This window comes from Bombyx mori, chromosome 23 (assembly GCF_030269925.1).
Source record: "Bombyx mori chromosome 23, ASM3026992v2".
Taxonomy (NCBI): domain Eukaryota; kingdom Metazoa; phylum Arthropoda; class Insecta; order Lepidoptera; family Bombycidae; genus Bombyx; species Bombyx mori.
Genome location: NC_085129.1, coordinates 19,986,530 through 20,003,919, shown reverse-complemented (window position 1 = coordinate 20,003,919; position 17,390 = coordinate 19,986,530). Strand labels below are relative to the sequence as shown.

Here is a 17,390-nt window from a genome sequence, read left to right as displayed (position 1 = left end):
CGAGCTCACGGCCCACCTGATGTTAAGTGGCTACCGGAGCTCATAGACATCTACGACGTAAATGCCGCCACCTACAAAACTTTCGACTATGTTGATGATGTTCTCGTGTTGTTTTTGTTTTAGTGAGTTTTCTTTTTTTTTGTTTAAATTCTGTACATATTTGTCGTTTATGCTCGTATATCAACTGGCCGTCGAGTCGATGTCTGGTTTGCCCGTCGAGAGCGGCATTGTGCGGTTTCCGCGCCGCCGCCACGTGAGTGTACGTCAGTATCTCATTGCCCTTGTAGGCAGACGAGCGTATGTCACCTGAAGGTGAGTGGTTACCGTCGCCCATGGACTTCAGCAATGCCAGGGACAGAGTCGAGCCGTTGTCTATCGCTTAATCCTCTCCGCAAGCCTCGTTTGAAGAACATGTCATAGCGCTCGGGAAACACTGTGGAGGGGAGCTCATTCCATAGCCGGATGGTGCGTGGCAAAAAAGATCTCTGGAAGCGCACTGTGGATCAACGCAGTGGCTCCAGGTAGTATGGATGAACTCTACTCCGGTGGCGGGCGGTGCGATCGTAAAAATGAGATGATGGTATCATGTCGAATAATTGCTCAGAGCACTCCCCTGTCTTCAATATTATAGATCGAAAATAGCATCAATTCAGACTGGTGGTAGGACCTCTTTTGAGTCCACACGGGTAGGTACCACCACCCTGCCTATTTCTGCCGTGAAGCAGTAATGCGTTTCGGTTTGAAGGGTGGGGCAGCCGTGGTAACTTTACTGAGACCTTAGAACTTATATCTCAAGGTGGGTGGCGCATTTACGTTGTAGATGTCTATGGGCTCCAGTAACTACTTAACACTAGGTGGGCTGTGAGCTCGTCCAGCCATATAAACTATAAAAAAATAAATAAAAGTATAACCACAAGTCAACTAAGGATAAATAAAAAACTACTGATTAAATCCTGATACACTGAGAAATGTACAGTCGAATTGAGAAGCTCCTCGTTTATTTTTGGAAGTCGGTTGATAGATGACGTCACCGCGTCCAGCCCATAAACCGAAGCGCGATTCAGACGTTCGTCAGACAGAGAGCCACGGCAATCGATACCGGAACGACCTTCATAGACGCTCGTCGTAACCTGCAGTGTGCTTAGTGCTTAGTTTTTAACATTCTCGATAGCGTAAAAGTTAACTCAAATTTGTATGGAGTCAGAACGGTTGCCTACGTTTGCCTCTAGATTTAACCTTAGGCGTAACCTTAACTATGTAGTAGGTGAGCTCACGGGGCTCAAACCTGACGACGTTGCTAACACGAACCCTAGCAAGAGCCGTGCTCCGCAAAATCTACCACCGGATCGGAAACGCGAACCACTGAGAAGATCCGGCGAGAAACTCAGTGGGCTGTGTCTGAGAGTTAATTTACTCGTCGAGCCCTTCGTCGCAAGCGGCGGGTTCGACGAGAACGATGACCGATGGTTGAGGTACCTAAAAGCACCGTTAGTGGATCGGGAGGATCCGAAATGACGTGTTTTGGACGACGTCGACTGCTTTCCATTTTGTCCACAGGATCAGGAATGTAACCGCTAGGGGTGTTGTTCCAACTGCAAACGAATTTGAATTAGCTTTTACGCGATGGAGAACGTTAAAAAGCTCGCACTAAGCACACTGGACTCCACTCAACACCTACAAGGTGGTGACTTAATAATAATAAAAGATGCCCCATGATTATATAACTTCCGGTAATTGAGAACTTAAGAAGGAAACGCTTCATAATCTTTTTGAATGCTTTTCGCGTGCAATTTTCGACTTTAACGCAATGGATCAGAACAGTAATTCGCATTCGGTGAAGTTCGTTTAAAGCGTACGGGCCCTTCGGTTCGGTCGATTACGTGTTTTTAACCGACTTCAGTGAAGGTGGTTATCTGTTTGACTGAATTCGATTGAGCATTGAATATCAGCGTTGTTAGCAACGATTTTGTCGGTAAAAAGGGCCTTGTTTGGTTTTTAGTCTTTGGAGTAGCACCTTTTTTTCTGTACCTATTCGCTGGTAGCTAAGGGTCTATTCCAGCTACGTGCGGACGGGTAGGTGAGCTCACGGGCTCAACCTGAGGGAATTTGCTAACACTAACCCCAGAAAGGGCAGTGCTTCGCAGAATCTACCACCGTATCGGTATCGCGACTCACTGAGAAGATTCGGCGAGAAACTCAGTAGGCTTAATAGCAGCGTGCTACATTCCCTCTCCTATCGATTTCTCAATTGTTCAGTGATTAAGGACATCCTTGAAACCGCCTTCCGCTATGAAAAACACAGGGTCGCGATAGTGACAATAGAAATTAATAAAGTGTTCTGGCCGGCCACATTACAATTTACATGCCACGTAAATCGGTGCCAACCCTGGGATTTGTGATGGTGTGGATTCTTTGTAAGGGGTAACTATCAAATTTACATAAGCCTGATTAGTGCTAAGGACTTTTTCAAAGAGTCCTTGCATGCATGTGCATATCGAGGGGAAAAAGGCTTATTCAGTTTAAGTGGCATTTTTGCAACTTTTACGAGCGAATGAGTGCCATTTAAAGTTTAGAATTTGGAAAAAAACATCATAAAAAAAATAAAACTTGTTCAGCTATTTGATTGGTGTAAACATAATGGAAGTTCAATTAAAAACTGTTGATCCTAATAACAAATAGAAAGCACGTTTAATTACAAAGACTAATGTCGCGTGTTAAGCGAAATTTGCGTAAATCAAATAGCCTTTGGCCTTTCGATATTATCACACAAGTACCGAACAAGAAAAAATGAAGCCGTTGCTCTTCCGAGCAAAGTGATGAGCTTGGTAAAGATCCCACAGTCGTTTATTATACCCGATAATGTTGTTCCATTTCATCGTACTAGTACGCCAAGTGTCTTCATCTATTTCCCTGCTATCGGTGACTGTGGGCATTCGTCACAAAACGTGGCCTTTTTTCCTACCCATGCTGATAGCCATAGCCTTGAGAGGCTATTTCAGCTTCACCCTAACGTGTAGGTGAGCTCACGGGGCTCAAACTGGAAGTGTTTCTAACACTGGCCCTAGCAAGAGCAGTGCTTCACAGAACCTACCACAGGATCGGAAACGCGATCCATTGAGAAGATCCGGCGACGTCGCCTGTATATCATGGGTGACTATAGTCAGTGGCTGAAAAGCACCGCTTATACACGATGGATGATGTGCGCAATCTCAGGACGTTGATATGTTTACATCGAGTCATGATATAGCGCAAGTATAAGTTCACGGAATCTTCGTATCTGATGTCTGATAACAGCATTCTCACAGCAATTTCATCGAGATAACAGTTTGATACGAATTGCTTTAAACTTTTGCGGCCACATTACAGACACGCTATTATTCAACTGGTCCTTATAAGTGACGCATCAATATTAGTGTGTAGTAAATAATTTGAATCCAAATTGATATGATTTTTCTTTTTGTTTTCCAGTTCCCCTGCGGCGGCTCCGTGAAGAAATCCACGAATCGCTGAATATGACATCACCATCATGACCAGAATTCCCAAATTGTGATAATACTTCAGGCCTAAGGGTTCCTTTCTCAAACGTTCCTTTAGACATAAAAATATATATTACCAAAGCCTTTTTTTTTTAATTAGTAAAATTAGCTGATCGACCCCTAACCAAAGTTAAACATAAGAATGGCCAATCAAATGCCAATTTACAGTCAGGTTGTGCCAAAAAGCCAGTACAAGCCGAAGAGCTCGAAGGCACGTCAGAACCTCACGAAACCGGACTTCGATCCTTTGAATTGTAACAACGGCGGTAATTTTGCGAACGCCGACGGGAAAATCGATAAGGAAAAGAAAGAGAAGAGGGAAGCTAGGAGGGAAGGGAAGAGAGTTAAGAATGAGGGCAGCGAAGGAAAGGTGGAAGCTTACTTGAGGCAGTACCAGGTCAGCATGAGGCAGCAGCAGCACCGCCATTCGTCCGTCAGGCAGGCCGAACATCGTGTTAATCTCAGGTGAGTTTGTCAACTGCTTGAAATAAGCTATGTTGTACTGGTTTGATGGATTGTATTAGGAACCATAGCTGATAAAATGGTACTGGTGCCCATCGGCATTGAGAGACAAGGTCGAAGGCTCAATTTTATCGTAGAAAATCGTCCATGCTTCAACCCGGATTTGCGGCAGAAATAGCTTGAAGCGGATCATTCATTGTAGCCGCATTATGATTGTGTAATACTCGGTAAAGAATTATCCGGTGAATATATACGTTTAATGACACCTACAATAAGAAATAAGGCAGTGCCGATTCCAAGTCGATGTCATAGAGCCATTCATCTCTACTTTTAGGCAAACGCTCATTTTAGAAGTTTTCGTGGCCTAAAGGATAAGACCTCCGGTGCATTCGTATCTAGCGATGCTACGGTGTTCAAATCCCGCAGGCGGGTACCAATTTTTCTAATTAAATACGTGTTTGGCAAGTGTTCACGATTGACTTCCACGGTGAAGGAATAACATGTTGTAATAAAAATCAAACCCGCAAAATTATAATTTGCGTAATTACTGGTGGTAGGACCTCTTGTGAGTTCGTACGTGTAGGTACCACCGCCCTGCCTTTTTGTGCCGTGAAGCAGTAATGCATTTCGGTTTGAAGGGTGGGGCAGCCGTTGTAACTATACTGAGACCTTAGAACTTATATCTCAAGATGGGTGGCGCATTTAGGTTGTAGATGTCTATTGGCTTCAGTAACCACTTAACACCACGTGGGCTGTAAGCTCGTCCACCCATGTAAGCAATAAAAAATAAAAATCTATAATTTTCTTCTTATTGCCAACATACTCCTACCACATCATCTACGTCTCACTACTACTGAAGCTTCCATTTATTTGTTATCTTATTCATTAGTTTAATTCTTTAAATATGACTTTGAAATTTGGAAGTCAAAATATTATGATTCATAGACCTTTCTGATTGTTTCTTTTGAATGCCTTGATTCTTAAATCCGCTTGAACCGTATTTGGAGAGTTATAAGCTATTTTAACAACTATTTAATGTTTCAGATCTCTTCCTCTAAATGAAGGCGTCACGTCCGTTCGCGGTCACGAACGCACGCCGACTGAACGCCACCGAGGTTTCCCATGCGACAGAGAAGGCGGTAGGGAACATCGTCGCGAGAGAGACAAAGACAGGGATAGAGATAATTTTGATGCCGACGGTAAGTCGCTTACGCCGTTTATTTCTTATTAAACTTTCCGTATACAGTGCAACTGTAGAATAAATTGCAATAGTGAGGGTTTTAACTGGAACTAATACAACAATAAATAATAGTTTAAAAAAAACTAACAAAATACGCTTTTATAGAAAATCCAACTAAAAAATAGAAAATAAATTTTAATAAATTTGAATTAAAAATAGTGTAAGAAAAAATGATTTTATTGTAAAAAAGCGTAAAAAAGCCTTTTTGATGCCAATCCCTGATAGGAATCCCTGATTGGAATGATGGTCGAGTATTTTGATTTGCGTGTTTATTTATGCGGCTAAACATCCTACAGGAGCACAGCTGAGTCCGTCGGCTCCTCGCGACAAGGACCCACGTCCGATGCGTAAGTCTTCGTCATCGAATCGCGTGCCCGAAGCCGCGACCTCGACCGACAAACGACGGTTCTTCTGCAGGGAGTGGGCGTTTCAGAAGATCGCTCACTGTCTCGAACAGCGACCGGTCAGCAAGACTTGCGGCGTGCTGGTTCTCGGTAAGCTTTCAGAGGCCTATCTCGACTGGACTATAGGTGGGACATCGCAGAAACTGTTAACTGTTGATCGCATTTTTGGTGGTAGGATGTCTTGTTAGTCCGCACGCATAGATACCACCGCTCTGCCTATTTATTCCATGAAGCAGTACTGCGTTTCGGTTTGGAGGTTGAGGCAGTTTTTATTCTGTACTTTTCAAGATTTTCTCTACTGTAAGACCTTAGAACTCAGGTCTCAAGGTGGTGGCGTCATTTACATTGTAGATGTCTATGGGCTACAGTAACCACTCAGCACCAAGTGGGCCCTGAGCTCGTGAATGCATATAAGCAATAAAAAAGTTCGTAGATAGTGGCCGTTGTTGCTCACGGACAATCAGGAATTCCAGGAGCAAATATAAGCAAGTGTCTGCCGCTGAGGACTAATGAAAAATTGTTTCAAGAAGGACAGGCTCAAACTTGGACGGTGATTTGTGTCCACACTTGGTAGAAAGGCGCTAAGTTTAGTTCAGTTTTTGAGTGATCATGAAACTGGGGAAAAACGGGTTTTTAGGGTGACTTTAAATATAAGGGTTTTATCGGCGTAGGTTTTATCGGTATAGCCTGAGAATGCCTTGCGATTTTGAGCCAATAAGGGTTGGCCCAAATCCAATAGGATGGCCGTGTGGTAAACTCCAGAATGCTCCAGGGTACTCGTCGTTTTGATATTACAGTGCAAGCGATGTCGTTTGTAATGATAACTGTGCTATTAGCAATGCGGACAATTTCTCGAACAGGTAATGCGGGCAGCGGAAAGACTGCACTTTGTCAAGAGCTTAGCGAGCCGGGTCAAGGTCCTCAAGCGAGGCAGCAGAGGGCATTGAACCGGAGATTGCTAGCCAGGCATTTCTTGCAGGTCAGTTCACGAATACCGCGATATTCTTAAGGATTTTTAGCATTTGTCAGCTGGTGCATCCGTTCCACAATCCAGCTCATTAATTCCGTGAATCGGCTGTGTTCGAATGACGGAGCAGTAACTCAAGAATGAGTATTTATCAAACTAGTGGTGGGTTTAGTAGTGCCCGCTGTTGTCATAAAATAATTAGAGAAGGATGCAGCTTATGACGTCATAGCCGTCGGGGAAGTGACAGTGTGATATCAAATCAAACTGTAATTAGTTCTAATGTGTTAAATGTATTAAAAGGCCTGTTTGAAAAAATTGAATGAAAGAATTTGAGGTATGTCCTTGTGAGCAGATTGCGATACCCGAAATAGATTGTAACGCCAGAGGCGTAGGTTCGCGATTTGAGTAAATGTTTTTTTCGGTGTCAGAGCAACACGGAGAGCAGCCTTCGTCCTGGTGAGTTCGTTCGGTCGCTGGCGATGCAGATCCTCAGCCATTCGTCGCGGCGCGCGCTGCCCGGCGCCGGTGGGGACTCGCCCGACGACAGGTACCTTGCAGCAAGAAGATAGCTTAAAAGAAAATCAGGAATGTTGTTCATTCAGCCCGCCGTAGGAGATCAGGGGGTTTTAATCACAACAACCCATCGAATTACTCATAATATGGTGGTAGGACCTCTTGTGAGTCCGCGCGGGTAGGTACCACCACCCCGCCTATTTCTACCGTGAAGCAGTAATCGGTTTGAAGGGTGGGGCAGCCGTTGTAACTAGAATACTTGAAACCTTAGAACTTATATCTCAAGGTGAGTGGCGCATTTACGTTGTAGATGTGTATGGACTCCAGTAACCACTTAACATCAGGTGAGCTGTGAGCTCGTCCACCCATCCAAGCAATAAAAAAAACCTTTTCATCCGCAGCTGTAGTATTTTATGTATTATTTTAAAGGATGTGTCTTAATTTTTAAATTCTTAAACCTGAGACCGCAACCAGTAAGAAGATTTCAGGAATAATTATTTTAATGACCCCCCTACAAATAACGGGATAATCAATAAGATTGCAAATCGAGTTCACAGTTGTAATGTATTCAAGTAGTTATTACTCAAATCCACCCATTTTACTGGTAAACTAATTGGTGTCTGGTCTAGAATAGTACCACTCTGTTTCTCCGCGTGGGAGCCATAAGGCGACCAAGGGATTTACTGGAGGATCAGCAGCGGCCTTTTCGGCAGACTTATGCTATGCGCCAACCAGCGTTTACTGGCGTATCATCATTCTGCACGAGCAGGGCCGGATTTAGAGGTCTGGAGGCCTTGGCGCAACAGAGGAGTGTAGGCCCCCTGGCCCCAGATTATTTCCCAAATAAAATGAACAAATTTTTTAGAGATTCTTGTCGTCGTCGTCTCCTTTCGTCGATTCACGTAGATTCTCTTAATATTTAACCACCAAACATAAATATAATCGAAGGAAAAGATGTTTACTAATGTGTACTTGTCGAAATTAGAATATTTTTTTCCAAAGTCTATTGCGGGGGCCCTCCAATGGGGCTTTCGCCTCGGTTGCCCTCCCCTAAATCCGGCCCTGCGTTCGAGTGGTCCCACACCGACCTGCCCATTTCTGCCGCGAAGTAATCTTGCATTAGACGTTCTGGTTTGTTCTGTAATACTACCCACGTTTCTGAATAAAAAATATAAATAAAAAAAACTATTTTGTTTAACAGGAACAATTCAGAAGAAGAACGTCTTATCAGCCGTTTCCGGGAGCTGGGCGACGAGAACGAAGAAAGCTCTAAGCCTCTTCTAGCCGACAGCGAAGGTGATGTTTGTAGTAGTTCTAAGAAAGTTATAATTCCAGTATACGTTGTATAGTCTCCGAAGCTCTATTTATTTTCTATTTAAAACATTATTCTTCCAGATAAGTTTATATTTACTGGGCCAGAGATGTAAGGCGAATTTTATTCGAGGTCGATGACCCTGTCCCTCTGAATTTCTTTTCGATTGCGTGCTTAAAAAAATGGCGTGTTTTTGCGAAACCTATGAAATATCCTGCACGTTTAAGGAATAGTTACGACAATCCGGTCTTATATGGTGTCCCGGGCAAGTCGGGAGTGGTCTATATTGATCCGCCTACACTGTGTTTTAACGCGAAGCTGTCACGTTATAGTCCAACTGTATCCTTTAGTCTGACTCAGATTTTGTGGGTAGGTACCGCCATTCTGCTTGCTTCTTCCACGAAGCAGTGACACGGTTCGAGAGATAAAGGTTATACTTTTCTTCATCCTTCATTATTGAGGATCATGACCACATGTGACTTTCCTCCACAGTGTTCGATCATGGGTGGCATGGACCGCACGGTATAGACCACCAGTATAGACCACAAGTTAACTTTAACTATTTTTAGTTAACTAAATAGTGACTATGCGCCTATATGCAATACAGTCGAAATTTCGATCTCTTGGCTCAAAGCGGGCAACGAAATTAAGTTTATGGCGTTTAAGGGTTCCGGTAGACGTTTAATACTAATGAAACCTTTAGCTCAGCTTTTTATGCTCTTGTATTTGTTACTGCCATCTGCAGGAGCAATGAGAAACTAATCGAAGCGAAGCCATCTAGTGGTCGACGCCCGTAAACATTTTCGTTGAGTGCTTGAGTTGCTTATCTATAACTAATTTAAGTATTTTATCGGCTGCTCGATCGACTGTTTTGTACGGCAATAGTCACTCGTATTTATAGTAGTAACTGCGGGTAGTTTAGTCATGAATTATCTTGAATACCGTCTTAAACAGTTGTTGACATATGTAACATTAAGGAAACAGTTAACCTTAACTATTTTTAGTAAACTAGTGACGTTGCGCCGACATATACAATACAGTCGAAATTTCGATCTCTTGGCTCAAAGCGGGCAACAAAATTAAGTTTATCGCGTTTAAGGGTTCCGGAAGACGTTTAATACTAATGAAACATTTAGCTCATCTGTTTATGCTCTTGTATTCCTCAGATCAACGTACGGACGAGGAAGAAACTGGTAGCGCCAGACGAACTCGAACCATTGACCGGATACACGAGAGGGAAGCGTATCTGGATTCAATGATCGACGATGCCTCTTTGAGCGCCGTTGACGATGTAAGCTTATGATATTTATTACACTGAAAAAAAGGTGTGAGAGAGAGAGAGAGAGAGAAGATAAGATGAGAATATCGAGGGGTGAACCGTTGTTTGACTTAAGCGACATTTTTGCAACTTCACAGGAGAGCCATTTAAAGTTTCATTCAAGCCATTCGGACAAAATATCACAATGAGAAAACGTCTTTAGCTATTGAATCGAGTAAATTTAATAGAAGTTCAATCAAAAAAATATATTTTTTCTATTGCATAGATGTGAGGACGAGCTTATAGCCCACCTGGTGTTAAGCGGTTACTGGAGCCCATAGACATCTACAACGTAAATGCGCCACCCACCTTGAGATATAAGTACTACGGTCTCAGTATAGTTAACGGTTGATGCTGATACACAATTAAACGAACGTTTAATTATAAAGATAAATGTCGCGTATTAAACGAAATGTCGCTTAAATCGAATAGCCTTTCACCCCTCGATATAACGTACAGTCCCTGGCAATAATTACCGCACATCGACCTTTCGGAGGAGATAATCAGCTATTGTCGGCTTCGTGGTGCATTGTCTTCGTTAATCAAGGTTTAGACTGGTGCAAGCGCTCCCGGCTCATTTGGTGTTAGTTGGTTAACGGAGTCCCATCATTAACAATGCCAATAGTAAGACCACAAGAAACGTTGTCATAATCTTCTTCTAATCCACTCTAGTCTATCATAAGTAATCTGTGCACTCGCGACCTTCTATAGCATATCCCTTCCACACACAGTCCATCCAAGTCTGTTTAGGACGTCCCCCATCCCTCAACCTTGTCGTGTTGGTATTTCGTCAAGTGTCAGTATTCCGACTGTTCGTATCACGCTGGTGTGCCTCTGCGATACAGGATCTCTATTTTTTACACGCTTTATATTAGCTTCACTTGTATGTATGTTTGTAAATGACTCCTTTAGACGCGATTTTGACCCACTTTAAACGGCCAGATTTCATTCAAACTATGTAGATTTATCGAGGACCGATGACCAATACAATAATTTGATAAGATTATTTCATTATTCAATTTGCAAAATAAAATGTTTGCCAATTTATATAATTTTTATCTATAGTCGATAAGGCAGGAATTGATGTTAAAGTACTTAATAGTTTTAAAAATACGCTTTTATAGAAAATTTAACTAAAAAATATTTTATTTAAAAAAAAACTATTATTTTTTGTTCTCTCGAACAGCTGCCCGAGATCTTGCCACGGAACGCGAAGACGACGAACCCGTTCGCGAACGAGAACCGAACCGATCCCGACTTCAGGCTGTACGAGAACCACGAGAACCTGTTCCTGCGCAACATCTCGCAGCGGCAGTCCAAGGAGCTCAGGAACTCGAGGCTGCTGCGGCAGAGCTCGGAGCCGCTGACCGAGAAGAAGGCTCCCGCGTTACAGAAGAGCCTGTCGACGGAGCAACGGAACGAAAGCGCGCAGGACGAGAGGCCCAAAGTCGAGAACAGCCCCCCGAAGTCCAGAATACCAGTCGCCAACTTCATGTACCCGAACAAGAGCGGTCTGCGTTCCGCTGAGGGCTCCCCGAGGAAGGCGGAGCCGCCGAAGGTCGAGGAGCCCCCCGAGTACCAGAACGTCGTGAACGCCGACCTGGAGCCACCCGAGCTGGAGGTGCTGCTGGAGAAGAAGCGCAGCGAGAGCGCGGACGTGCCGCCGCCGATACCGAGCCTGCCGGTCAACCCGCGGACCGTCATAGCCAACGCTTACTACGACAAACTCCTTGCCGAACCTGATATACAGCAGGTTAGTTTCACACACCTTTTTTTGGTGCCGTCGCGTACAGATACTTACTTTTTTTACTGGTGGTAGCACCTGTTGTGAGTCCGCGCGAGTAGGTCCCACCACCCTGCCTATTTCTGCCGTGAAGCAGTAATGCGTTGCGGTTTGAAGGGTGGGGCAGCCGTTGTAACTATATTTGAGATCTTATAAATTGATCTTAAAGTGGGTGACGCATTTTACGTTGTAGATGTCTATGGGCTCCAGTAACCACTTAACACCAGGTAGGCTGTAACCTCATCCACCCATCTAAGAAATAAAAAATAAAAATTATCGGGACTCGTAAAAAGCTTTGTTAAATCAACCACGCGTATATCAAAGCTGTACCCAAAACAATAATAATACTCTAAAGCCCATCGTAGGATGACATCTTATGTTTTGTGATTTTAAACACGCTGTATATACACGAAGGCAAGGTCACTGACCTTTTTACGTGGCAGCATCGGCGTAAAGTACTCGTCGAGTAATGTGATCCATAAACCAACCTAGAACTAGATTTAGTTTATAAACTCGCGTGGGGATACGACACGTCCATGTCCACCACCATCGATCACCCTCGATCTGGAAATCAGGGTTAGGCTGACCCCCGCGACGTCGAGTCAACAAACGTTCAGTGTAATTACACGAAGTTCCTCGTCCCACAGGCGCTGCTGCCCCAGAACTTGGAAGAGAATCCAGACGAATGCTTCAAGAAGGCCCTTCTCTTCCCCCTACTGGAAATAGAGGCTCCCAAGCAGTGCCTGTTTTTGTTGGTGGACGCCATAGACCAAGATTCACTGGACGGTGAGTTTTTTTGGTACACTCATCTTCATTGCTGAGCTCACGGCCCAGCCAGGGTTAGTCATCAAAGTCTCATCATCATACATGACATAGTCATAGACATCATCATAGTCTGTTACTCTTGGTAAAGTAGTCATGTGGAATCCTTGCTTATTAAAGCCTTGACATATGTGTCCATAGTTCGAGAACTAAGGCTTGGCGCACGCACTGGTTAATTGGGGTTTTGGTAAGGTCTTTCACCTGATGGTTCACGTTACTGGTGGTAGGACCTCTTGTGAGTCCGCTTGGGTAGGTACCACCACCCTGCCTAATTCTGCCGTGAAGCAGTAATGCGTTTCGGTTTGAAGGGTGGGGCAGCCGTTGTAACTATACTGAGACATAGAACTTATATCTCAAGGTGGGTGGCGCATTTACGTTGTAGATGTCTATGGGCTCCGGTAACCACTTAACACAAAACATAGACAACGCTGCCATCAAATCGAGACGCGATTTCGAAGTCTGGGTTGAAATTGAAGGTCTGCAACCTCAACCCATATCCAATAGATGCAACTAACTGGACAGGTGCGACAGTGAGCTCGGTCCGCAACGAAGACGCAGCCAGCACGGTGGCGTCGCTGCTGGCTAGACAGCAGCACCTCTTCCCGCAGTGGCTCCTGCTGCTGTGCACCGCGCGGAGACACTCCAGGCAGCTCACCAAGATGTTCACGGGTATGTCGACGACCGGTATTACGTATGTTACTGGCGCTGGTGACGGGTGGTCATGGACATAGTTAAGTCGCTGACTGCTCCCCTAAGCCTCGTCTGAAAAAGGACTTGGAAATTTAGGACTTATATCGAAGCCTCTTGAAACCCATAGAAACAGCCCAGTGATAACCTCACTGGATCCTCTCGGAGGGTCGCGATTGCGATCCGGTATATATTGCTTGAAGCATTGGTCTTGGCAGGGCCAGTATTAGTAATATTTCTCAGGCTACCCGTGAGCTCGGTAAGCCGTCAGATTAAACCAGAATAGCCCCATGACTACCAGCAATTACCTAGGAAAAGTCTATTGAATAATGACGTCACTGTACAATCTTCTTTCTATTGCCTACTTTGAGATCTTTTAAATTTCCCTACCTTTTTTTTTAATACCTTAGATTGGTGGATGAGCTCACAGCCCACCGGTTATCGGAGCCCATAGACATCTACAACGTAAATGCCGCCACCTACCTTGAGGTATAAGTTCTAAGGTCTCAGTATAGTTATAACGGCTGTCCCGCCCTTCAAACCGAAACGCATTACTGCTTCACGGCAGAAATAGGCGTGAAATATGTGTATAGAAATATATGCGTTACAGGGTTCCGTAAGATAACCCTGGACGAGCTCCAGCGTGCGCACGTGTCGGCCGACGTGCAGCGCTACGTGCTGGCGCGGCTGGACACCGAGCCCAGGCTGAGGTGAGGAGTCAGCGACCGTCCTGGTCTTCGATTACGACGTAGTAATAGAAAAAAAAAGTGTGGTACAGTATTTTTGCCACCACCCCGTTTGTTTCTGCTGTGAGGCTTGCAGCATAGATAATGCACATAAATTAGTTATAGATAAGCAATTCAAGCACTCAACTAAAATGTTTACGGGCGTCGGCCACTAGATGGCATCGCTTCGATTAATTTCTCATTGCTCCTGTAGATGGCAGTAACATATTACCTGTCCTATGTTTTATTTTTAATAAAGGATGTTCGGGGTAATACGGCCGAACATCTTAACAAGATATAACGCCACACTGCACGTTTATTTAAATTTGCAGTTGGACAGTAACATTAACCTGGTTCCGCGGAATTCGGGTTCGACCGTAACATTTAACATTAACATTTATTAATTACAACATTAACATATAACATTTATAGCATAGAACATTTGTACATGATTGAGTGTATTAATGTGAGTTATTAAAATCCAGACTTATCATTAGTAAACAACTACTACGCCCCAGATCGGTGCCCTCACATTTTTTTGGTTCTTCAAGCCAAATTTGAACCAGCGACCTATGGTTTGGGTGTTTTTGTAAATTTTCGATAGCAAATAAAGACTTGTATGATTTTTATTTTTTATTTTTTGTGTTTAGTTATACAATAATTAAATGCCTTAACTTTAACAATATATATGTTTAGGGGCATCCGCTACAGGATGTCGCTAGTTTCCATTCAAAAAATATTTGTCTGAATATTAAATTATGTCAATATAAATTTGTAGAAAGGTATGGGAGTTTTAATTAGTTTTTTTCTTATCTTAGGGCTCGCGTGTCAAGCGACTCGGCGGCTGCGGCGGCGGCGGCCGCGGCTCTGGACCACCTTCGAATCAAGAGCGACGGGTGTCTGTTGTACCTCGAGAAGGTATCCGATTCGTACAAAGTCAATTGTAATATATTCTAAATTCATACACAGTTGAGAATTTGGAATACATCTGTGGAAATAAATAAAATCCTTGCCTTTTGTGCCACTTGAGGTCGATATCTTCGAATGAATGCTGCGAATGAATTGATATTTCTAGTTTGTAAAACCATTTCAATAGGTGGTGCTGTTTTCAAAATATAAACGTCTTGTATTTGCTAATAGATGGCGCTGTAATAAAAATTAAAATCCACCAGGTTCTGGACGGTGTCGCAGACGGCTTCATAGCTCTTCGTGAGATTAGGGAAATACCCAGCACTCTGAACGGATTGTATCTGTGGCTGGCGCAGAGACTGTTCCATGGGAGACGATTCGCTAAGGTATTGTAACGCGCTGGGGTTCGGGATAAATAAATGTTCCACCAAAGTACAAGACTTTTAGTACAAGTATTTATTGCTTAGAACACGCACATAACACTTTAAAATTCTTAATTCACTTCTTGCGCTTCACGTTAGGTGATCCGTTCGCTGTTTCACTTCGAGTAGATTCGATTACTGACTGACCGCGTGCCATCCCCGCATCGCTTTTATAGTCGATACGACATCCCTAGAATCGTCGAGAACATTCCTCACAAGTCGAGTACCTTTGATGTGTTTCCGATATCTGACAATAGATAGCGTTGTACTCCTCAATAGTTCTAGTTGCTATTAGATCCTTCGATATTCGTTCGACTATTCGGTGATAGATGGCGTCACTCTTACCGGCGTAACAATAGGATAGCGTTTACCTCGATCATGCGGGCGTACCTGCCGGTAACAGCTAGCTGTTAAATAAAATTTTGGCAACAGTGAGTGGTCCGCTTTATCTGCGTCCTTACTGCGGCAGGTTCGTCTCCTGCTGGACGTGCTGCTGGCGGCTCGGTGCGGGGTCACGGAGGAGATGCTCTACAAATGTCTGCTCACGAAGGAATACAGTGTAACACGAGAAGATTTCAATAGAAGAATTCACTTGCTCAGGAGGTCGGTAGTGTTCTTTTTTTTATTGCTCTTGTAGGTAGACCAGCATACGGCCCACCTGATGGTGAGTGGTTACCGTCGCCCATGAACTTCAGCAATTCAAGGAGCAGAGCCAAGCCGCTACCTACCGTTAAGTAATCTCCGCAAGCCTCGTTTGAAGAAGGACATGTCATAGCGCTCGGGAAACACCGTGGAGGGGAGCTCATTCCAAAGCCGGATGGTACGTGGCAAGAATGATCTACTCCGGTGGCGGGCGGTGCGATGGTAAAAACGTGATGATGGTATCATCTCAAATAATTCCTCAGAGCACTTAGTTCTTAGGTGAAGGAGGTGGACCTGTCTCGAGGATAACTCTAACCCACAGACACAGTCCACTGAGTTTCTCGCCGGATCTTCTCAGTGGGTCGCGTTTCCGATCCGGTGGTAGATTCTGTGAAGCATTGCTCTTGCTAGGGTCAGTGTTAGCATTACTCCGGCTTGAGCTCCGTTAGCTTACCTGCTAGCTAAGGTTACGCTGAAATAGCCTCTCAAGGCTATCGGCTTAGTTAGGGAAAAAAAGAGGATAATGAAATCATGGTCATGTCCTTTCAGAATCCTGGTGATTGAGAAGAGCACGGGCTACCTGTCGATATTCCACCACTCGTTCTCTTGCTGGCTGCTGGACGTCAAGCACTGCACGCGGCGGTACCTGTGTTGCCTGGCGGATGGGCACGCCGCGCTCGCCATGTACTACACACTCATAGCGAAACGGTAGGGGGAGGGTTGGGAGGGGTAACATAAGTCGACATTGTCCTATGCGGCGCACTGACGTAATTATGTCGATTTTTCTCTTCGATCTTCTTACTAAGGCGCCGCAATATCTAGTAGACTGGCATGCGTCATGATAATCGCCTATCGTTGCCGCCGCTGACTACTCCCCGAATCCTGATCACGCAGGAGCCAGTCACCGTCGACGCCCTAGACACGTCCTTACGGATCCATCAGATCCAATAACCTTTTCATTAGACGCCTTCAGCTCTAACACTAGGAGCAGGCTTCGGGGCCTCGGTAACCGTACACGTCGAACTCGACCAAGAGTTCGACGTGCTACCTAACCCATGCATCAGCCCGCTGAGTTTCTCGCCGGATCTTCTCAGCGGGTCGCGATTCCGATCCGGTAGTAGATTCATTCGCGAAGCAGCTGCTCTTGAGTTGTTAGGTCTCCAGGCGCTCGGGCAGCTGTTAGCTGATCCTACCGCTCCTGGCTGAGCCTTTGCTCGCCCACCTGTCCTGGTGAAACTGGAAAGGTCTCCGGGCCACCAGTAATCTTTCAATCTTAAAAAAAAAAACTATGGGAAAGACGAAACCGAACGATACTGAGATTGAATCTGTTTCTATGAGACCTAAGAGACTAAAAGACGAGTGAGACAGCACCAGTTCTTGTTGACTTGAGACCTTAACGTGACGCAATACAGTCTATGTTATCCGCACGGGTCGGCACCACCGCCCTGCCTATTTCTGCCGGGTGCAAAGTTGGTCCGTCAGCTCGTCCATCTTAAGCCTTAAGCAAACGGTAGACCGGTAGAGCTCACTGTAGCCGTGTCCTCATTCCACATGCAGCCTGTCGGCGCTGGAGATCCACAACTACGTGTACCACATGACGCGGCTGGAGCATCATCTGTCGTCGCTGAATAAGAGCAGAGGGTGAGTG

General features: G+C 44.7%; 1 protein-coding gene across 3 annotated transcripts in view; it reads left to right on the top strand.

The window, feature by feature from the left end:
- Window positions 1–17,390, top strand: part of LOC101746475 (ankyrin repeat domain-containing protein 50) — a 73,994-nt gene that overhangs the window by 24,336 nt on the left and 32,268 nt on the right. For 2 of the 3 annotated variants that reach the window (XM_062675403.1, XM_038019577.2), the window contains exons 2-17: window positions 3,469–4,001; window positions 5,043–5,197; window positions 5,535–5,732; window positions 6,503–6,621; window positions 7,038–7,156; window positions 8,324–8,418; window positions 9,601–9,725; window positions 10,939–11,505; window positions 12,183–12,321; window positions 12,862–13,026; window positions 13,655–13,754; window positions 14,588–14,687; window positions 14,942–15,064; window positions 15,570–15,703; window positions 16,292–16,450; window positions 17,300–17,383. In XM_062675403.1, coding sequence (XP_062531387.1) covers window positions 3,679–4,001; window positions 5,043–5,197; window positions 5,535–5,732; window positions 6,503–6,621; window positions 7,038–7,156; window positions 8,324–8,418; window positions 9,601–9,725; window positions 10,939–11,505; window positions 12,183–12,321; window positions 12,862–13,026; window positions 13,655–13,754; window positions 14,588–14,687; window positions 14,942–15,064; window positions 15,570–15,703; window positions 16,292–16,450; window positions 17,300–17,383 — 2,705 coding nt within the window. In that variant the 5' untranslated portion in view covers window positions 3,469–3,678. The remainder of the gene's footprint in view (window positions 1–3,468; window positions 4,002–5,042; window positions 5,198–5,534; window positions 5,733–6,502; window positions 6,622–7,037; window positions 7,157–8,323; window positions 8,419–9,600; window positions 9,726–10,938; window positions 11,506–12,182; window positions 12,322–12,861; window positions 13,027–13,654; window positions 13,755–14,587; window positions 14,688–14,941; window positions 15,065–15,569; window positions 15,704–16,291; window positions 16,451–17,299; window positions 17,384–17,390) is intronic. The other variant, XM_062675402.1, reaches the window with a different exon arrangement.